The sequence below is a fragment of the Chelonoidis abingdonii genome, chromosome 1 (genome assembly GCF_003597395.2).
Source record: "Chelonoidis abingdonii isolate Lonesome George chromosome 1, CheloAbing_2.0, whole genome shotgun sequence".
In the NCBI taxonomy this organism is placed as follows: domain Eukaryota; kingdom Metazoa; phylum Chordata; order Testudines; family Testudinidae; genus Chelonoidis; species Chelonoidis abingdonii.
Genome location: NC_133769.1, coordinates 4,927,218 through 4,950,048, shown reverse-complemented (window position 1 = coordinate 4,950,048; position 22,831 = coordinate 4,927,218). Strand labels below are relative to the sequence as shown.

General features: G+C 48.6%; 1 protein-coding gene across 2 annotated transcripts in view; it reads right to left on the bottom strand.

The window, feature by feature from the left end:
• PLXNA4 (plexin A4) overlaps positions 1 to 22,831 on the bottom strand; it is a 677,576-nt gene that overhangs the window by 243,819 nt on the left and 410,926 nt on the right. For both annotated transcript variants that reach the window (XM_032805231.2, XM_032805232.2), the window contains exon 5: positions 4,462 to 4,562. In XM_032805231.2, the coding sequence (XP_032661122.1) occupies positions 4,462 to 4,562 (101 nt within the window). The remainder of the gene's footprint in view (positions 1 to 4,461; positions 4,563 to 22,831) is intronic.

The window sequence follows — 22,831 nt, the reverse complement described above, 5'->3', positions numbered from 1 at the left end:
CTGCACTGAGCACCTCAGTTACTGATGCTCGGATCCAACAGTGTGAAACACTCTAGAAATAAACAGACAGCTACGCAGACCCGACAGGCCACCGTTCTCCGTCAGGTGAGCAATTTACGGCATGCCCATGGCATAACCCTGCACTGCCATTAATTAAAGATGACTGATACTGGAGAGGAAGGATGCTCTTTTAGTTAAGGCACACACCTGGCAGTCTGGAGCTGCGAGTTCCATTCCTACTCTTTCAGCGAGGGCTTGGACAAGTCACGTCCCTGCTCCATGCCTCAGTTTCCACATCTGTAAAACAGGGATCACTTTACCTCAAAGGAGGCTGGACTTCTTCCTGCTTATGAAGTGTTTGAGACCATTGGCTGAAAGGTGACACAGGGTGATGTATTAACACTAGTGACAGGCAACGGTTCTGACAGGTTTTCCTGGAGATCTTGTGTGGGCGGAGGGCTGGGAGTTGATTGGACAGCAAGTCTAGGAAAGGCTGACTAATGAACTTCACAACATTCTAAGCTTCAGTGCCAATAAGGACCCAAACACCCAGGTGCTGCTATGCTGAGGCAGCTGGACAGCTTAACTCTGCAGAACAGGAGCTGGAAGTTATGTGAGACCAGGGATATCTGGCACTGCCTGCTGCTTGCCTGGCTGGAAATGCCCTGGACAGCCTGGCTTATGTGATTTGGCCCTTCTGCTTCCAAGCTCAGTTTGAGGGGCAGAGGCAGGCAAATAAAAAAAAATAAACACAGAGATCACAGAGAAGACAAAGAACTCCTGGCACCTTCTCAGCCCCCCGAGTGCCTAGTTCACTCCAGGTTTGGTTTAAGCGCGAAGCGTCCTTTGCCAGGCCAGGTGGTTCTAACTGGAGCCAAACTTGCTCACCCAGCCCCACCAGATCAGACGTATTACAGGAGCTTTGGAGAGTGGACCCGGGACGCAATGGGGCGGGAACAGGACAACAAGGCAAGGGCAGAGAGTGGTGAAGTCGCCACAGCACTGTCGTCTTTTCTTAGGGAGTTGTGGTCACTGACTTATACGGTTTCCTAGTAAAACCCACAGAGCCTGATTCTCCTCCCCCCAGCACTAACTTCCTGAGGTCAGTGGCGTGGCACTGGGGGAAGCGAGGGAGGACTCCGGTTCTAGGCACACAGTGGCTTCCCCCAAGGACATGCGAGACCTGGGCAGCACTGGTGTGGAGCTCACACCTGGGAAGCAGGACAAAGGAAAGGAATTTAGAGGGAGGATTTACATGTTTTCCTTTCGAAGCACCTCAAAAGCCAAGGTGAATTAGCCCTCATGGCCCTACCATAAGGCATGTAAATAAAGGGCAGCCTCATTTACAGAGGAGGAAGCAGAGGTTAAGCAACAAGCCCCCACGTCTGCCCTAAAGTTGGGAATAGAATCCAGGAATCCTGCTGTGCTGGCTAGTGTATTAACTACAGGGCCATTCTTCCTCCTTAAGGGAGGAGAAGGGAGGTGTTGGGGGGAAGGTTTGCACATGGGATTCCTAGTCTATTGAATCCAGTTCTCCTTTCCCTACTTATATGCTGGCTAGCATTTTTTTTAGCTCCCTTGCACCAAGTTGCTGTGCAATCTACAGTTGTTTCTGCCCCTTTTCTCTCTCTGGGGATTTATTGCTAGGTGCATTGATTGCTTGATCCCTGCCACTGACCCTGGGTAGCTGCAGCAATAGCCTGAGATGAAATATCTGGTATTGCCATGGTTCAATCAGCAGCTAATGTGGTGTGATGATCTCTTCTATGCATCTGGAATCCCTATCACTGAGCCAGTCGGGTAGCAATGACACCTACTTCTCCAGGCCAGACCTGGAGACCCAGATTTATGTGCTTCCGCCTATAGAAGAAATGAGCTGGGTGACGTCAGGCCGGTATTCAAGGCACACCTGGGTCTGTGCTCTAACTTCACCCACCTTTCAGGGACTCCACTTTCACCTTGCAGGTAAATGAATGGGATTCAGCTAGACAATCGAAATACCCTCCCTGCCTTATCTGCATCTCCACCCCCCAGCCCGACGTCCAATAATTGTCTGAAAAATGTCTGAGCTGCTTTTTAATGCTAGACCCTGGACAGGGCTCCCCATTCCTGCTCGGTACGCAGGCGGCCGTGTTTGGTTCTTGGTTTGGAGAGGAGGGGATACGTGACGTATTCATGATGTTTGTGCCACAGCTCAGGCACCTTGGTGATGTGGCCATGTGCTTCATACATCACTATCACAATCACCATCAAACTAATGCACTGCACTGGACAAGCATACCTGTGCCCCCGCTCCCTGGGGCTGATCCACACAGGATAACAGCCTGCTACTGCTCTCCACTTACTTAAGGAATGAGTCCTTCAGCTCCCATAGTAGAGGCTCATGCTTTAGACCAAGGGGTGCTGGGTTCACTCCTCCGCCAGGGGAGTTCTCAGCAGTGAGAGGGCCTGAGTCACACCGAAGTGTTCTTCAGGTTCCTATAGACTTGGGTAAGAGGGAGGATCTGTCATTCCTTGCACCCTCAGAATACGCTGCACATGATCAGCAGCCACACAGCACCAGATCCCACAGGTGGGGGGTTCAGCATGCTTTGACAGTCCTGACACCCTCTATGTGCCTACACAAAGGGTGCAGGGCTGGCAGAGGCACCATACACTTCCCCTATGCTGATGCCTCCAATATGCCTCAACCTGAACCCAGAGGAACCATCTGTAGAGCTGGGCATGGAGTTCATGGCTGCTCTGCAGAGACCCCCACTGAAGAGACCAATCAGTGCACAAAAGGTGGCTGTTTGTTGGGATGTGGACACCTGCCTGCTAGGAAATGAACCAAGAGCCGCCGATTCATTGCACACAAGCCACCAAGCACCGATCAGACACTAATGGCATTCAGTCACTACGGGGATGGATAGAGCTGATGACTTAGAGATGAGAAGCCTCCTAGCCCATTACCAAGCCCACAAGCCAGCCAATCCCTCTGTCCCATGAGGGTCATTTGACATAAAGCTGACTGATTCCAGTAAAAGATGCTACACAAACAAATCTATAATGGCAATCCACGCAGGTCCTTGATACAGAAGAGGTGGGCCCCTTCATTGCCTAGGTCATGGATAGCAAAAAGAACTCTGCTCGGGTGTCACGGTGATGGGCCCAGGAGAAGAAGAGCAGAGGGAGAATACACCAAACCTGGCTGTTGAATACAAGTCTTGGCCTCACGTTCTCAGACCAAGAGGGATTAGCAGGGCCCTGGATGCAGCTTGCTCAGTATAGCTGAGGTAATGTTTACAAATCTCAGCTCAGGCCAGGTGTGCCCAGGATCTCCTGAGTGAGCCCAGGGCCTAAGTAAAGGCGGGACCTGACTCCTCGTTTTGGGCATATTCATCCCCGCTGCCCCCAGCTGCACTCTGCTGGTTTATACATGGCCATGAAGATCAGATAAGCTGCCAGGCCACGGGGTCCATTGGCATGTGATGCCATCCCACCATTCACAGCTTGCCCCAGTCTTGAGCTTGACAAGCCTGAGACCCAGCTCTCTCTGGCACTGGAAGAGGGTTCTCTGCAGGGAGAAGGGGAGGTGGGTGTTGAGGTTAGTGAGAGGAAGCCTCGGGGTCAAAGGAAAACAATACAAAGTGCTGCAATGTCAGCAGGGCGTGGGGCCACGTGAACTGAAGTTCTACGTTCATTCTAGAGGCACCTGACAAGTCTGTATTTCAGAGCATAGCTTCCTTCCCTGCAGTGCCATTTTAGTGAGCAGACTCCCTCCTGGACACTGATCCTGGGTCCCACGTGGGGTGGAAATTATCTGCTCAGACTTTGCCCACTGTCCCAGAAGAGCCAGATGGATCTGCATTGAAACAGTTGGGCTAGAAATTGTTGTCACTAGGTTTCAGAGCTAACACTTGACTGAGATGAAACGGGGCAGTTCCCCCTTACACATTACCTTTGAATGTGGCCCCCTGTGCCTATGGAATCCTGAGGTCCTGATTCTCCTCTCAAAATAGTGTAAAGCAGGAGTAACTCCCTTGAAATCAACAGCGGTCAAAACAATGCAGTGGAGAGTCAGTGGAGAGCGAATGGGCCTGATTCAAAACACAGTGGAGCAAACAGGAGTCTTTCCATTGATTTCAATGGACTTTGGACCAAGGTCCTGCTGAATCCCTCCTTATCCACTCACATGTGCACTCAGAAGGGAGAAACCCAGACTGCCTTGTCTTTGTCATTATTCTCTTTACCATTCTAAGTGAAATGAAGACGACTGCTTCAGCAAGGACACTCTCTCTCAGTCTCCGAGGCCCCAATTGAGCTGCTCGGATCGCATTTTCGAGTGACGTCTTGTGCCCCATCAGGGATAGCCCTGTCCATTCGCAGCTTTGCTGCATGCCCCAGTAGAGAGTGAGAAAAGCGCACTGGGGCAAGGAAGGCAAGGCCGGATGGAGGGAAGTGCCATTGGGCCGTACTTACGTGTTGTGAAGCACACACCAGCCACAGTGCGGGTCCCCGGAGCCCAGGCACGCACTGCAGGTCTTGTACTGCCCACACGACTCCACAGGCACTCTGGTCAGCTGCAGGAGGAAGGGAGAGAACATTTCAGTCTTGCTACACTGCTCCCAGTTCCTTTCTGGAGCGCAGGGTGTGAAGCCATTCACGCTCCTTGCTGCAGCAATCTGGAGCCAAGTCTCTCAGAAGGGAACCTGTACAGAGCTGCCCAAGCCAGCCACGCAGGGAATGCCACAGTGCGGCCTCTGAATAAAGCTGTTTGTAACACACGTTGGTCCAAATTCGAGCCCGGCACAACCCTATTACAATCAATGGTATTACACCAGGGGTTTCAGCCCCATACCCTCTCCCTTGGTCAGACACACCCAGAACTGAAACAAACACCCATGCGCAGGCTCACGTCCACCCCGCCCCACACATACTGCCCTATTGCTTCAGTTCTGTTTGGACAGACCCGGGCTCAGCACAGCAGACAGCCTGTTTACAAAGCCCGGCACTAGAACACATTGCTAAATTACTAATCCATTTGATCAACACACCTTCGGCTTATGCCCTGGAGGGCAACTGCGGGGCCTGAACTGGTACTACAGGCTCTGAAAGTAGCTCTCTAGATACCTCTCTCTGGGACTTATATGGCCCCCCTTTATCACAGCATCTGATCCTCACGACACCCTAGCGAGCTAGTGCAGGCCTATTATCCCCATTTCACTGATGGGAACTAAAGCACAGGAAGACTAAGTGCCTTGTCCAAGGGCACACAGGAAGTCTGGGGTGGAGCAGGGACATGAACCCAGTCCTAGAATAACAGCCTACAACCACTTGGCCATTCTTCCATTCTTAGAGCTCTCTCCTGGTCTCTTGTCTCCAGACCTCTCTGCGTCGCCTACTCCATGGTGAATATTTCCTTGGTCAATAAATCGCACACCAAGCGTCACCCACACGCCCATCTTTTCTTCTGGAAACTCCAGCTATTTTATTTACCATGTGCAGCTATCATTCCTCTAGCCCTCAGCCCCCTGGACTTCAGCTCCAACACCACCTTAGCTTAGGGCAGCTGAAGGAATTTCAAAACCTCCCGGTGGTTGTTTATACGCTGCACTTCGCTCCGCTTGGGCTGTTTACACACAGTTTCACTTCCTGGTTTTCCTATCCTAGCCCAATGCTGTTGCCAACTGACACATTGGCACTGTCTCTCTTTGTCCCCTCTAGTGGCGGGACAACATAAAGAGGTTTATGACTTTCTCCATGCCTCCAAGCTGCCGCTCCAAGCTCCTGTAGCTCAGTGTATAGAGGTGCTAATCTCCAGAGAAGGCTATAGGATATAAGCAGTCAGAGAGCTGGAACTAGCGGCACTGTGATCTGAAAGAGATTGCTCTGAGCCTGGCTGCAGAGAAGAGTGTTTTAACCCATCCCAGCACAAGAAAGCATCTTTGCATATTCCTTGCTCTCTCTTTCTTTCTTTTTAATTAAAACATTTCACAGAGTCATAGAGTTTAAGGCTAGAAAGGACCTCTCTGATCATTTAGTCTGACCTCCTGTATAACAGGACAAAGATTTTCATTTTTTTAAACCAAAATCTACATTTTGTGTCCAATGACCTGAGAGTGTCTTTCCCACTGACTGAGCGCCAGAGTGGATCCGTAATATACAATCAATCGCCCATACCTTCATACCAGCCCATGATGGCAGGGCAAGTTTATTCCTTCAGATGACACAGTATGGTATTACCCTGATGAAACACCACTGAGAACTGCCAACAATAAACTGCTGAACAGCTCCTAGTGACAGATAAAAAGAGAGGAAATCTGGTTCTTGTGGACAATTTTTGAAAAGGATTCAGGTGGGTTTGAACTGTGAAATGTCAGACTAAGATTCATTCTGATGGTTCTTTGCATGAAAGAACAGGTTTGTTTGTTTGTTTTAACATCACAAGCAAAATCCTAGAGCTACACAACATCTGTGAAAATCCTTTGTTTTGTTTGGAACCTGGTTTTTTTTTTAACCTGGAAACCATCACAGGCCGTGGGAAAAGGTTTCAAATCCATATTTCATAGGTCTGACAGGACTTTTCCCAGAAATCCTCAGATGGACCCACGGCATATTTTATTCATCCATTTTACCATTGCCTGTGGTAAATCCCCCAAAGAAACCAGCTGCTACAGCTGGGCACTTTTACATAACTATGGGCAAACGTCAAAAGCTCAAAGAAACCTCTAGAAGACTGGGCCTACAAAAGTGGCTATGGAAATCTCATGAGTACAGGCCAATGGGGCACAGGAAATAGGTAAAATAATACAGGGAAAACAGGATACAAACTTTTTCACACCTTAAAAAGTTTTAGTGGAAGGTTCAAGAGGTTATGGGCATTCTACGGGGGGCGGGGGAGAGGGGTGTAAAGAGTCCATAGAGCCATAGAGTTTACAGTCAGAAGAGACCATTAGATCATCTAGTCTGACCTCCTGTATAATACACAGAATTTCACTCAGATACTTCAGTATTGAGCCCAATAACTTGTTAGGCTTGGGGATAATCTACACTCCAAAGTAGAGGTGGGCAAACTACAACCTGCGGGCCACATCCAGCCAGCGGGACCATCCTGCCCAGCCCTTGAGCTCCCAGCCGGGGAGTCTAGCCCCCAGCCCCTCCCCTGCTGTCATCCCCCCCTTCCCTCCTCAGCCTCAGCTCGCTGTGCCGCCAGCTCTCTGGCCGGTGGGCCTGTGAGCTCCTGCCGGGCAGTGTGGCAGGCTCCGGCCGGGTGGCATGGCTGCCAGTTCTGCTGCTCTGAGTGGCATAGTAAGGGGGCGGGGAGCAGGGGGGTTGGATTAAGGGGTAGGGAGTCCCAGGGGGCAGTCGGGGACAGGGAGCAGGTGGCAGTTGGATGGGGCAGAGGTTCTGGGGGGTGGCGGTCAGGAACAGGGAATGGGGGGGTTGGATTAAGAGGCAGGGGGTCCCAGGGGACAGTCAGGGGGCAGGGAGCAGGCAGCAGTTGGATGGGGCGGAGGTTCTGGGGGGTGGTGGTCAGGGGACAAGGAATGGAGGGGTTGGATAGGCATGGGAGTCCGGGGGACCTGTCAGGGGGCAGCAGTGTGGATAGGGGTTGGGGGTCAGTCAAGGGATGGGGGCACTGGATAGGTGTGGAAATCCCAGGGGGCCTATCAGGTGTGGGGGTGTGGCTAGGGGTCAGGGCAGTCAGGGGNCTGGGGGACAGTGATGGGGGGGGTCCCGGGAGGAGGCAGTCAGGGGACAAAGAGCAGGGGGGTTGAATGGGTTGGGAGTTCTGAGGGGGCCAGTCAGGAGGCAGGAAGTGGGAGGGGGCGGATAGGAGGTAGGGGCCAGGCTGTTCGGGGACGCACAGCCTTCCCTATCTGGCCCTCCATACAGTTTTGCAACCCAATGTGGCCCTAGGGCCAAAAAGTTTGCACACCCCTACTCCAAAGGCTTTGCCAATACAGCTCTACCAGCAGAGCCCCCTAGTGGAGATGCAGCTTATGCCGTAAAAGGTGTTCTTTTGCCAGTCTAGTTAAATCACCTTCCTGAACGACATAACCTGTACTGGTAAAAGAACTCTTTTGCCAATATAGCCGCACCTACATGGACCATTTCACCTGTATCGCTATGTCAGTCGGGGGCGTGTGTGTGTTTTTTTCACACCCCTGACTGTGCCAATCAAACCTGGCATGGTAAACCTGGCCTTACACCTGTCTCTCAGAAAGGCATCCAGTTTTGATTTGAAGACATCAAGAGATGAAGACTCTATGACTTCCCTTGGTAGTGTGTTCCACTGGTTACTCACTCTCCGTTAAAAACTGGGCTAGGTTGGTTCTTCCTTTCTCAGGTCTGGTTGGACCATCCCTAGATTTTAACCCAGTAAAATACTTGCAAAAGTAGCTCATAATTCAGTGGTTAAAGACTGTAAATCTGTCCTTCCCTATTCCAAAAGCAATGTATTATGTATGTGACCTTCATCCACCTTGAAGAACAGAAACTTGTAAATACAGGTGGGTCTAAGCTATAAAGTTCAGATCCAGATCCAAACTACCCTGATATTAAACAGGTTCTGATTTGATTTTCCACTTTAATTGGAGACCTCAGTTTCCCCAAAGTCTGACAGGGCTCTAGTCCTGTTTGCATCTGTCTGACATGAAGGGCTCTGAGCTGTGAAGTTTAGATCGGAATGTGCCCTTCTCCATCATTGGATGGTGTTCCAGTCTGGTGTCCTGGTCCACGCTCACCTCTAGTTGTGACTACAGTATTAGATTGAAAATGGAGCCCTGGGGAAAAGACAACACTCTATCAAGCCAGAAGCAAAAGCCTGACTGTGCTAGTAGCAGGTGTTAACTACCCAGGTGGGGTGGCCTCACTGGCAAATTGTTGCAAAGATGAAACAGAAATTAGCTACCTATGTAGGATTTTGTATAATTGCCCATCACTGTGGTATCTGATCACCATTCAGCCATCCAATGAGAGCAGCAGCAAGACCTAGGGAGTATGGTTATTTCACATACCTGGCCCTGCATGCATCCCATTTGGTGAACCTGAGACACGTGGGTATGTGCTACAGCAACACATCTTGTTTTGTGTTAATGCCTCCAAGACACACAACTACCCAGTATGAACTCACATCAAACCATGCGCCATGTTCCGTGGTGTAGGCCCTAGTGAGAGGGATCCAGTATAACCACTCCTATCATTGTGTGCTACCGCTGATACAGTGGGCCCTGTATGAATTCATCTCAAGCAGCTTTATCGTGAGATTAATTACAGTTGTACCATGCTGATAAATGTCCTGAGCTGCAATGTCAGCCCTTCTAATTAATAAAGGGAGAGAACACAGAAAACAAAAGGAGCTGTGACTGAAAGGAAAGCCACCAAGAGGTCATCAGCTTAAGAGGAGGGAACATCGAGCAAATAAGACAACATCAGAGCTCATATTTCACCCTGGAACATAATCCTCAATTAATTCAGCTCATCACCGTGAGTCTGAGGTCTCAAGAACTGTCCGTGCCCTCTAGGAGCAATCAGTCTTTGACGCTGCCCCAAAGATCTATGAAAAAGAAAAGTCCACACAACCCTGCAATCACGTCTTCTCCTCATCATTACTGATAGAGGCATTAGAATCGAGTCATTTTCTGCAGTGAAGGCTGAAACAATCTCTGAAACCAGATTTTGATTCCCACCAGGAGCAACAGAAGTGTATTAAAAGTGGGGGGCCACCAGTGCCCAAACCGTGGCCCTGCCCCCCCATGCCACCCTTTCCCCCCAAGCCCCTGCCCTCACATCACCCATTCACGCTAAGGCCCTGCCCTCGCGCTACCCCTTCTCCCCGAGCTCCCCCCTGTCCTGTTCCTCACACTCCCGCCTATTCCCTGTACCACCTATCCCCTTTTTAAAGTGCTGGGGCCATGGCCCCTGGTCCCCATGTTCCAGCACAGCTAATTCCCACCACACCCCTCTGACACACTCAAACCCTTCCCATTGACACTTCTTAGGAGTGATCTTCTACCAAGGTGGAATTTTGATGAGTGTTTGGGACACACCTAACCAAGGGTGGGGAGCTCGGAGATCCCAAACATTGAGGTGCCGCTGGTGCGGACCAGCATAAGCTGGGATATGATTTATATTACTATTGTGCCTAGAGCCTAACCAATATGGGGCCCCATTGTGCTTGTCGGCAGATACACTTAGTAAGAGGCTGTCCTGGCCTCAAAAAGCTCGCAATCTACATAGACAAGACAGATAAAGGACATGTTGCTATCCTAATCTCACAGATGGGAAACAGACTATGATTGAGTGATTTGCCCAAGGTCACACAAGGAATCGGTGGCAGAGCCAGGAGCTAAACCTAAATCTCCCATGTCCTAACTGAGTGCATAGGCGCCAACTTGCTCTCTACTCAGAGTGGGTGCTTGACCACCACCGCCACAGGCTCGCCTCAACTCCACTCCTTCCTCCAAGCCTCCGCCCTCCCCCCCATCTTCCCACCCTTGCTCTGCCCCTGGCCATGCCCCCACTTCACCCCTTCCCCAAAGCCCCACCTCCATCCTGCCTCTTCCTGCCACCGCTCTGCCCCTAGTCCCACCCCACCCCCACTCCACCCCTACCTCCAAGGTCCCAACCCACCCTCGCTCCACCCCTGCCCTGCCTCTTCCCACCCCCTCCCCTGAGCACGCCCCATCCCTATTCCTCCCCCTCCCTCCCAGTGGCTCCTGCACACCACTGAACAGCTGTTCTGCGGCGCACAGGACGTGCTGGGAGGGACAGGGAGAAGTTGACCGGCAGGGTGCTAGGGGCGGGGAGCCTGGCTGCCGGTGGATGCTCCGCACTCACTAATTTTTTTCTGTGGGTGTTCGGTGCCTATGACTGAGTGTCCTAACCACTAAGCCACCCTTCCTCACAAATCAACTGGAAACTTGAATTCCAATCTTTACATTAACCATAAGTAGGACCAGCTCCCTCCAAAAACCACCTCTTTCATCTCTTTCTAGTATAACTGAGTTCCATGGAGTCATTTAAAACAAAATGATGGAGGTTTTGGATTTGGTTGACACTAATCAACTAATCCTGCTAGAAATTTGGCTCCCCCTTCCGCCATTATACAAGGCTCCTGGTATTTGCTCAGCCCTTGTTTTCTGGTTTCCATATTCGACTCTTTTATCATTTCAGTATATACACGTTCCTTTTTTCTAAGCTGCTGCCATTCTGGTCAAAATGTGAATTATTGCTCCATCTCTGCTCTTATAATTGGCTGTTAATACAGCAGCTGGATTTATTCAGTCTGATGGACTAAGTCAATTTACATGTACAAAAAGGCATCTTAAGTAGCCAATTTCCTTCCCAATAGTCAAAAGATACATTTCCAAAACACTGAACGTGACTCTGTCAAGCTGTGTGGGTTTGGTGAATGCTGCTCCTATCTTTCAGGGTTCAGATGGCCCCCAGAAAGCTGCAGCAAGATTAAGAGAGGCTGATTTCATTTCAAAGCCCTGAACAGAGCATTCACGCTAATGCTGTTTGTTGAATAGGTTGAGACAAAAACCACCCAAGAACCCAGTTCTGTCCTCCCTTTGCAAAGCTCCTGAGGATGTGGTTAGTGCAAAGGACTCTGGGAGAGCTGGGATGCCAATCCAGCTTGGGCCACTGACCATGTGATCTCAGGCAACTCTCTGCAACTCCTGTGCATAATCCCAGCAGGAAGGTGTGTGAAAAGCACGAACCCAACTGAAAACCAAACCCTGGGCCTGATCCACCCACCTCTACCATATACTGGTGTGAATCAGGAGTAATTTTTTATTTACTTGATTGTAAAACCAGTTAAGAGGAGATCCTCCAGCTGCACTAGAAATGGATCCTGGGTTCCATTTCAGTCCACATCATTGAGACACCTAATGCAAGTGACATCTCACCTCCAATGGGGTGTGGGAATGACACTGCAAACTGCACACAGTTGTCCTTTCCCAGCACAGCCAATGCAAACGCCAACCTCCCTTCCCAGCACAGCCAATGTGAATGCCACCCTCCCTTCCCAGCACAGCCAATGCGAATGCCACTCTCCCTTCCCAGCACAGCCAATGCGAATGCCACTCTCCCTTCCCAGCACAGCCAATGTGAATGCCACTCTCCCTTCCCAGCACAGCCGCCACCCTCCCTTCCCAGCACAGCCAATGCGCACGCCGCCCTCCTTTCCCATCACAGCCAATGCGAATGCCACCTTCCTTTCCCAGCACAGCCAATGCACATGCCACTCCAAACTATTTCTTTTCAGTGGAAAGCTCCCTCCCAGCAAATCTATTCTCCTGTGCTCAGAACGTTGATAACCAGGGGCTTTAATTAAGGCGAGTTAATTGGAAGCAGCAGTAGCTGCTGAGAACATATGACACAATAATTAAGCTTGGGGTCAATGTGGCTGCTGCGTGGCACTAGTAGAGTAAATTACCTGTTCAAGTCACACACTTATTTCTGCCTATCACCGTGTCCAGGATCTGTCCCTCCCTCCTTTGTTATCCCCAACTCTCCTCTCTAGCTGTGTGAGCGGGTTCTCCTCTGTGCAGCCAGTGACACTCCCAGCAATAGACAGAGGGAGATCATATGGGGCAAACATAAAGGTGAAGGAAAAAGACTACTGAGTTCTCTACACTAAGCCAGAGAATTCACAAGGAAAAAAACAAAACCCACGCCACTAGCTCAGGCCTCTGGAGGGTTCAGAGCATCTTCATCCAGGACCAGCAACAATCCTGGCCTCTCCCCACTAACTTTCCTGCAAGCACTCAACTTTGGTCAACTTCCAATTCATGCTGTCCCTGAGCTCCACTCCTGATCCACGCACCTCAGCTCCCTCTGAATCCCCAGCCTGGTTACTGATGAATCTGGTCTCACGTGGTCCCACAAGTTAAGTGTTTCAAATAATTGCAGGCTGCAAATTGTAAAACAAATGAGGTTTGGCAAGATGTTTGCACTCAGAAGCCTTCAAAATGGAGAGCCTAGTGTCACAATTAAAGGAGAGAAAGCCCAATCTTAATGAGCACCGGTTCCTGTGCGGTTACTGAGGCGTGCATGCCGAGTGAGGGACAGATCGTTAGCTAGGCTCTATAAAGACTATATATAGATTTAATTGGGCCCAGCAATGGAATTTATGACAAAGTGCTGGGTTTTTCGAAGTCCGGAACCACTTGAGGGCTAATGTCAAAGGCGTGAAAAGCTAAATCATGCAGGGAAAGTCTGATTGTTACTGCTAATGATGATGGCTACCATGTTCCACCCTCCCCACAGGTCACCTTGTTCCACCATCTGCTCAAACGGAGTTCCATCCCCTCTCTCAGTTATCCCGTCCCATCTTCTTGCCAATGCATCCGCACCTTCTCTCTCCTCACATTAGCACACCTCACCCACTCCCTTGCACAGTCTCCCTCGTCCCCACCTTCTCCCCAGCTTGTTTGTAAATGTTTGGGGTTTACAGGAAACAGTTGATGTGGGAGCAGGTGTTGTATGTAGATGTTAGTCTGGTACAGGGAGCAACCAGCTGAGAAACAGGAAGGAACCTTAATTCAAAGGTGAGCTGATTTGGGGGGTGGGGGGAATCAGAATAATTTCAGTAACATAACATTTTTCATTCCCATGAGCCTCAGCACTTCCTGGTTTGGGGCGGAAGCAGAGCTGTTCAGACGCCCCTAGAAAAGCTGTCCTTACAGCATTCCCTTATGACATTGCAGGAACAAGGACTCTCAAGAGCCAGCTTGTTCCCCTCCAGTGGGTGGGAAACCTTTGGATTTCCATATGAAACAAACAGCTGATACTCCTGAGCTCACCCACCACTAGCCCAAACATGTCCAGGCCTCATTCACAGAGTGACTGTAATCCACTTGATTGAACAACTTCTTCCTTGGCCTTGGAATTCAAAGCACTTTACAAAGGTGGGCAAGCATCATTAGCCCCATTTTACAGGTGGGGAAACTGAGGGTCAGAGACACAAAGAGACTCAACCAAGGCCACACAGCAAGCCAGTGGCACAGTCTAAATTAGAACATAGGTCTCCTGTCTGGTAAGCTCCCACCTAAAGTGGGGCATCATTAAAAACAGGGTGCTGTTTCCTATCCCAGTTTCTTGGAGAAAATACATGTCCTTGCATGGACAGGGACAGTAAATACTTCCCCTGCTGTGACACTGGCACACCAGGTGCCAGCTCATGCCAAGGTCCCCATGTCTCAACTGACTACTAACAAACACATAGCTGGGATCAGCCTGGCTCACCTGTGTGTCTGTATTGTTAAAACAGGTATTAGAATGATAAGAATGTGTTTAGAGTTTGGACTTTATTGAATGCTTGAAAATTGCTCCATGCCTTAATCTCACATGAAACCTCTATATCACATATTGTAAGGCACTACTTGAGGGGCTTGTCTGTGCCACTGTAGTGCTTTACCGAAGACATTACGCCACCAACAGGAGAGTTTCTCCTGTCAGTACAGTTAATCCATCTCCCTGAGGGGCTGTAGCTATGTCGATGGGAGAAGGTCTCCTGTCACCATAGCACTGTCTACATGGGGGCTTAGGTGTGGCTTTTTCACCCCCCTGAATGACGTAGTTATACTGATATAGGTTTGTAGTTTAGACCTGGTCTAAGTTCCCATGACTGTGTAAATCACGAGAACAAAGAGAGACATTAACTAGTGTGATGTGCTGGTCTCCAACAGAAGATGGTATGTCCAGCCCAAAAGGGAAGGTCCTTCGATACCAGGCGGGCTATTGTGGGACATTAAAGAGGACAAAATACTGTTGTTCTGCTGTCCCTCTCATGAAGACGAGTCATGCACGTGGATTCCTCCTATCAGTTGGGACCACAGCTCAGAGCACACGGGAGGAGGGGTAAAAACCCCTAACAAGAAGAAACTGTATCTCTGTGTTGCTTGGACTCTGGGGTCCAAGGTTTCTAGGCATGAGCTGATTAGCCGAGATTAATCCTAAAGGACATATAGACCTTGTTTATTATAGATGCTCCCATTACCTTTCAAAACTTAAGATAATAACTTGTGTGTATCTACGTTTTTAACCTTATAAATGACTCTTGTTTTCTTTTCCTATTAATAAACCTGTATCTAGTTTATCAAAAGATTGGCTAATAGACTTGTCTTTGGTGTGAAATCTAATGTGCAGTTGACCTGGGGTAAGTGACTAGTCCTTTAGAACTGGGAGTAACTAGAATATTGTTGTGATTCTTGGTGTAAGGGATCATCTATCAAAACGCTAGGCTCAGCTGGGTGGCAAGACAGATAGGAGAACCCAAGGGGACCGTCTGTGACAATGTATGAGGAGTTTACAGGTGATCATTGGTTCGTGAAATCTAAGTATAGAACTCACAGCCAATTTGGGGTCTGTGCCTTGGTTCTTAAGAGTCTGCCCTGAGGTTGGAACTCACTGCAAGGCAGCTTGACACCCCTCCGCCCACTCAGTCTCTCTCCCTTCACCTGTCCACTCTGTTCTCCACCACGAGTAGTTTTCCATGCAGTGCCCTCAGCTCTCTGCTGACACAGTCTGAGAAGTGTTCATCGGTCTGCCCCAAACACAACTACAATAGCATCAACAGAGATACTGTAAGGTCAGGCCAGCTGATCTACAAACTAGAGGCCTAAGATCAAAGACCAGGGAAGTTGAAGAGCAATAAGCTGCATTCACAATTCATCTGGGCATTGGCGAACAAACTCTTGCCAATAAAAGAGTGAGAGATACTTTATTCATGACTATTTGAATACCTGTTCTTCCATGGAGCTGTACCAACTGCCACAGTGTTAACAAGGGTCTGAGTCTAGAGCTAACAAGCAGCCCTGGGAGGAAAGAGAGCGGGCTGGGTTCTCAAATACATGTTGCAATTTGTTAAAAGAGGGAAAACCAGCAAGTGCCATTACTGCTGGAGGAAGCTCATGAAGAATCAGCTGTCAGAAGCTTGGGCAATCATTAGTGCTACCCAGCTGTGGTCATTTTCAGGCATCTACGCAATTGTTTCTTTGGCTGATGTTCAGCAGGGTTCTGACATCCCAGAGTTTCAGGTTGGAATGAACCAAAATGCTCCAAGAAAAACTCAGTTGGAAACTGCAGCGTTTTCCACGGTTTCAAGTTTCACACATCTGCAATCATAGCTGGGCCTAAGATGAAAAATTCAGATCCAGACACTGAAACCTCCCTCCCAGCCCCTCGAAGTGTATTTCCGTCGATGGATCAGAAGGCCAGGTCACTCAGGGCTGTAGGTTCTGTACATTCTCTAAAGGATGTTCTAGAGTGTTCAAGTTCAGGGATTTCATAGATTCACAGACAGTAAGGCGAGAAGGGACCATTAGATCATCTAGTTTGACATCCTGTATGTCACAGGCTATTACATTTCACTCCACCGCCCCTGTATTGAGCCCAATAGCTTGTCTTTGACTAAAACATAACTTGTGATTGGCTAAAGCATATCTTCTGGGAAGGCATCCAGTCTGGATCTGAAGACATCAAGAGATGGAGAATCCCTCACTTCTGTTGGCAGCCTGTTCCAATGGTTAATCATCCAAACTCTTAACATTTGTGTCTTTTTCTCATTTGAATTCGTCTGGCTTCAGCTTTCGGCCACTGGTTCTTGTTATGCCTTTCTCTGCTAGATTAGATAAGCCTTCTGATGATGGTATTTTCTCTTCAAGAAGGTGCTCATACACTCTAATCAAGTCACACCTCAGTCTTCTTTCTCATAAATGGGTTGAGTTACTTAAGTCTCTCACTATGAGGAATCTTCTCCAGTCCTCAAATCATTTTTGTAGCTCTTCTCTGCACACTCTCCAATTTTTCAACATCCTTTTGAAAATGTGGACACCAGAACTGTACACAGTATTAGTCTAACCCAAGCTATGAACAGGGGGAAAGTCACCTCGCTACTCCTACTGCCCTGTTTATATTCCAAAGGATTGCATTAACCCTATTGGCCACAGCGCTGCATTGGAAGCCCATGTGATGCCTAAATCCTTTTCAGAGGTTTTGTTCAGGACCATCTCTCTCCCCACCATTAAAGCTGATCTCTAGTGGGAGCTTCTCTTTTCTTTGTGTTTCTATCTTCTTGGACTGAGGTGATTTCTGACCACTCACTGGACCAAGGAGTTGAGACTCCAGCTCCTTAAGCCTTAAGCCACATGCACACATGAAACCCAGAGCCCTTGTGGGAATGGATGGCTTAGGAACTGGTAATGAGGCACTAGATAGCTGATTCAATCTAAAGACTTGATTACCCTCTGATGGCTCTTTGGAAGACTATGTGAAATGGGGGTCTTGATTCAATTCTGCATTGTCAGGCACCCACATCACAAAATCCACCACTAGGCAGGATCCTTGCCCAACAGAAAAGACTGAACAGGCAGAGAGACTGATGGTGTCTGATGGCTGTAGGGAAAACACCATCAACTGTACCACACCTGAGGCACAGTTCCCCAGAGACAGAGATGCCAGACTACACAAAGACCCTACAAAGCTTTTGCTGATACTATCCAGGTGGTCTCCAGGATGGTATCTTGAAAGCGAGTGGGATCGGCACACTGAGACATGTCAAAGGAGCTCTCCACAGGGAAGATCAAAGCAATTCTAACACTGTGGCTCTTATTACACCTAGCTCTTTAAAGGAATCACTTACAAAAGCCTGCAGTGCAATCTGAGTTGGACTCAGGGATTTGCTAAGATGCATTTCACATGCTTTTCAAGTGAACACCAAGCCTTGTTAACACAAACCTTTGTATCCCAGGCCACAAAGAAAGAGGGGGTCTATTTGGCATCAAGCTACACATAGAAAGAAATACTGGAAGACTAAAAGGGCTTGTCCTGATACACCCTCTGAAATGTTACCACTGCCCTATCTGTCTGTAAGGATCCAAGAATGGGGTCGTTGGTTTCAGTGAGTCTAGAACCTGAGGCTGTGGGGAGCCTAGGTTTCTGACACTCCCTTGTTGTCCAAGGTAGAATATATGGAGATATACCTATCTCATAGAACTGGAAGGGACCTTGAAAGGTCATCGAGTCCAGCCCCCTGCCTTCACTAGCAGGACAGATGGAGCAGCACCTCACAAATCCGGGAAGGTCAGTCCCCACAGGAAATCCTAACCGCATGCCCAAGGCATGCTGTTGCCTGATTGGCTCGCACCCACTACTCAAGCCAGGAAGTGACTGAAGTGGACTGTCCAAGCAACCGGGCAGATTCTCAGTTGCTGCTGCATTGGACCCAGCTCTTGCCTGTGTCCTGCAATCTGTATCCAGCCCCTGTTCACAGTTTCTGCTCCAGTTCTAACCTGTTCCTGGTTCCTGCCTCGGTCCTGCCCTTGTTGTCTGTTCCTGCCCTGCACCTGATCCGTCCCTGATCCTGGCCTCGTCTCTGGCTCCTGCCCCTACACTCCACTCCTGACCTTTGGCTACCAGTCCTGGCTCTGACCCTGGCTCCTCTTCTGGCTACCAACGTTGGCTTGACTCCTGACCATGACCCTCAGCTCCATCCCCAACTCTAACTCCGGCTCTGGCCCTCGACTCCTGACTCTGACCACTAAGCCTGACCGCCTATGCCCCAGTTCCTAATACCATCAGGTAGCAGGGCAGGACTCTGAGTTCAAAGGGCTTGTCTCTCATTCTGCTCTCCTAACTCCCATCACTACCAAATTCTACAGGTACCAATTGTTTGGCTGTAATTTCAGGATGCCAGAGCCTCCCCTCTCGTTGATTCAGAGCACTGAGATGGCAGGGAAGCCCCGCCTCTCGGATCAGCCAGAGTGATTAGGTACAAGTTTCCCTGGGGGCCAGCCCCCACACAAAACAATAGCCTCCCTTTCCAGTGACGCTCAACAGGACAGGAAACTGCTGACTCCGCCAAGCCACTCCAGCAACATGCTCGCTGATTGCCATTTCAAGGGCTCAGAGCTGGGCTGCAGAACCTGGGGGACCTTAGGAGAAACAGCAATGACCTCTCCACCTCCCCACATCCTTTGTCCCGCTATCACAAGTGCACACCTTGTCGGAACTGCAACAATACCGGCACTATTCACCGATACATCTCAAAGCACTTTACAAAGGGGGGAGAGTAGCATCATCCTGGGGGAAACTGAGACACAGAGCAGTTATGCGGCTTGCTCAAGGTTAAAGAGAGAGTCTAAGGCCTTGTCTATACACAAATTTGCATCAGTTTAATTTAACCTATTCATTTAAGCCAGTAACCCCCACCCCCCCACATGGGCACGTTCATTTCTGCTTCTGAGTAGTTTAGCTTAAACCTGTTGCCTATCAACTTGCACTGAAGTGAAATAAGTCTGGTTTTGAACCAAAATCAGAGTGTCCACACAGCCGTTTGCACTGGTTTCATAGTACATTGATTTAAAAATCTCACCTTACGTTAAACTGATGAATCTTCCTCCTGTAGATTAGTCCTAAGGCTGAGCCCCAGGTGCCCAGCCTGAGGCCTCTGCACTGAACCAGAGCTCCTTCTGCCTGGCCAGCATTGCAATTCCAGTCTTTTGGTAAAGGATGGCCAGTTGAGAAGAGCTGTCCTGGTGTCTGTATTACACACACGCTGCACATGCTCACACACAAAAACATGCCTGCACACACGTGCCCATGCAGTCAGCTGATAACATTTGCAAGCGCTTGCAGATTTACACAGTGCAGAGGCAGCTGCAGAGAGTGCTTTATTTACTGGATTCCATTTCGCACCAGTGAACTGTAAAATTATAACCTCATCTTTTCCTAGCCTCTTCTCTCTCTCTCTCTCTATCTCTCTATCTCTCACACACACAGGTTGCAATGATGAACAACCTAAGAAGACGTTTAACTTTAGGCTAGGTCTACACTGTCAGAGTTTTTCTGCCAAAAGTTTTATTGACTATTCAAAAGTGCTAAAAGAAAACGGTTGCTGCATGTTCAAACTGTCTTGCTCTGTCACCATAGCGCGTCCACACTTGGGTCAGTAGTTCTGACAGTGAGAGCAATGCACTGTGGGAAGCTATCTCACAGTTCAGCTCTCCACCTTCTGCCTCTAGGTCTTGTGGGAAGGCAGAGTGGATCACAGCACATCATGGGTCCAGGCTCACTGTCCAATAATGCACTGCTCTCCATCCCAGCATTCCATGTGCTTCCATTAGCAGTTCGCAGCATTTTTCAACGTCCCTTGAGTTCTTCTCACCCCGCCGTGGATCCTGTGCTGTCCTCCCATGCTCTGCTAGCTTTCAGTAGCACATTGCGAATGGCAGTGCAGTTATTCTTGAAGTTCCGAAGTCAATGGGAGTCACAGTTGCCTGACGTGCCATCTGACACCGACAGGATCAACATGAGATTGCTTTTGACATTCATAGAGCAGATGACGAAGTGGGTATTCACCCACGAAAGCTTATGCTCCAATACATCTGTTAGTCTTTTAAGATGCCACAAGACTCTTTGTTACTTTTTATAGAGCAGATGCACATAGTGGACTGTCGCTTTTGGGCTCGTGAAACAAGCACTGAGTGGTAGGATAGCATAGTTGTGCAGGTCTGGGATGATGAGCAGTGGCTGCAGAACTTTCAGATGAGGAAAGCCAGTTTCCTGGAACTGTGTGCTGAGCTCACCCCAGCCCTGCGGCGCAGGGACCCCCAAATGAGAGCTGCCCTCTCTGTGCAGAAGTGTGTGGCAATCACAGCGTGGAAGCTGGTGACTCCAGACTGCTACCGCTCGGTTGCAAGTCTCTGATCTTTCCATGAACATACTCTGCACTCCTCCAGAAAAAGCAGCTCCCCTCCATGTCTTTTACTGCCATCAACAGCAGGCATCAAAAATAATCCTCCCAGGAGAACGAGGCTCATATGTTTACAAAGCACAGAAGAACAGGAACACATACAAGAACTGGAGATCAGATTCAAATCCCACTGAAGTCAGTGAGTCTTCCCTTCGCCTGAAATCAATGGGAGTTGGCTGGGGTCACTGGAATATTTTCTGCTTTAGTCACCTGAGGGATTACAATATTCTTATGGGTTTTTCTTTAGTAAAATAGAAATCAAATCTTGTGCCCAGCTTCCTTTCTTTGATGGATGTTTGTATCCTTCACGAAGGATGTATAGATTTTACAAGAAACACATCTCAGGCTTGCGTGGAAAATAGGAGACATTTGTAACCCCTATCATTTTTCATCTTTATTCCTTTCCTTAGAGTTGGCCCAGTAATCCATTGCGAATTCAGCTCTTTTTCCCATCTGGGATTTCTGAAAACGTGTTTATTTGTTCCAGTGGAGAAAAAAATGTCTCAAAATGAAAAATGGCACAGCAGTCAGGCCACCGGCCTTGGATTCAAGCCCCTGCTCTGCCACAGACTTCCTGTGTGACCTTGGACAAGTCACTATCTCCGTGTTTCAGTTCCCCAGCTGTAAAATGGGGGTTATAGGCCTTCCCTATCTCACAAGGGTATTGGGAGGTGCCCCAGATGTGATGATACTGAGGGTCATTTAAGAACTAGAAAGAGATACAGAGATATGGATGAGATGGATTCTCCATCCGCGGGCTTGATACAGGAATCACTGGGTGAAATTCTGTGACCCATGTTATGCAGCAGATTAGACTCAATAAGAACAATGGTCCCTTCTGTCTTTACACACTATGAATCTATAAGTATTTGCCAAATAGTTCCAATAAGAATTTCCACCACGTGATGAGAATAGCTGGGATAGGCATATATAGACTTTCCGTCCAATTTAAACGTTGATCTTTTTGATGGGTTTCATCTTGGTGAGTTTTAAAATAACTTTTTTCTATCAAGATTTAGATTTCAGAAGGTATGTTCTCTGTCCTAGAGCCCAGTTCCAAACTAGAACGGCTACCATAATTGCCTTGTTTGCAGGAAGAATAAGAATCTCTGGTTTTAGACAAGCAGAAGAGAAAGTGGAGGTGATAAAATTTACCATAAGTCTGAATTTATTTTTATTTTGCTGATGCCAGGATGTTTGACTGACCGGCTTTGTCGTGCTTTCTCTCATCAGTTATTTTTATAGGGGTTTTATACTGAGTCTTCTGTAAACTGGTGACATAATGTGTTTTTAAGACATTCGACCCAGAAAAGACCATACTAACTTCTCCAAAATCGTCTTGCACATCTGGACTTTTGCTGTTTCCGGTGAGTCCAATGGGATATGTGATATGGAAAATACCAAAAAACTTTGAAATTACTGACTCAAACAGGACTTTTCTGAGTTGATGCTCACTAAAAACAATCTAATTCAAACTCAGTTGGACTGAGTTGTAGGCTCCAAGGTAGACCTCACACCTGATTTGTCCCAGGACTTTGGTGGGAGGAACTGCACAGCAGAGTGAAATTCATAAACTATAAGAATCAGGGATAAGGCTGAGAAGCCTTTAGGTCAACACACTACCTGAGGGAAGACTGATGTTCCAGAATCTCCAGCATTGATCACCCTGGGGAGAGGGAGTCACAGCATCCACATATAGGTCACACCAGCCTTCAGCCAATCTTTCCCTAGACCAAGGGAAAGTCCACTTGGGAGTAGCACTGTGTCAGTAGAACATTACCAGCCGGATCCTTGTCTGCATGTCCTGCATCTGCTCTAGGTGAGTCCAGAAGACACCGAGAGCAGAGGAGTTCACGGGCCCCTTGTCATTTTCAGTATCACACTTTTTCTATGGCCTGGTCTACACTACGCGTTTAAATCGATTTAACGCTCTTTAAATCGATTTAACGCTGTACCCGTCCACACTACAACGCCCTTTATATCGCTATAAAGGGCTCTTTAAATCGATTTCTGTACTCCTCCCCGACGAGAGGAGTAGCGCTAAATTCGATATTAACATATCGGATTATGGTTAGTGTGGAC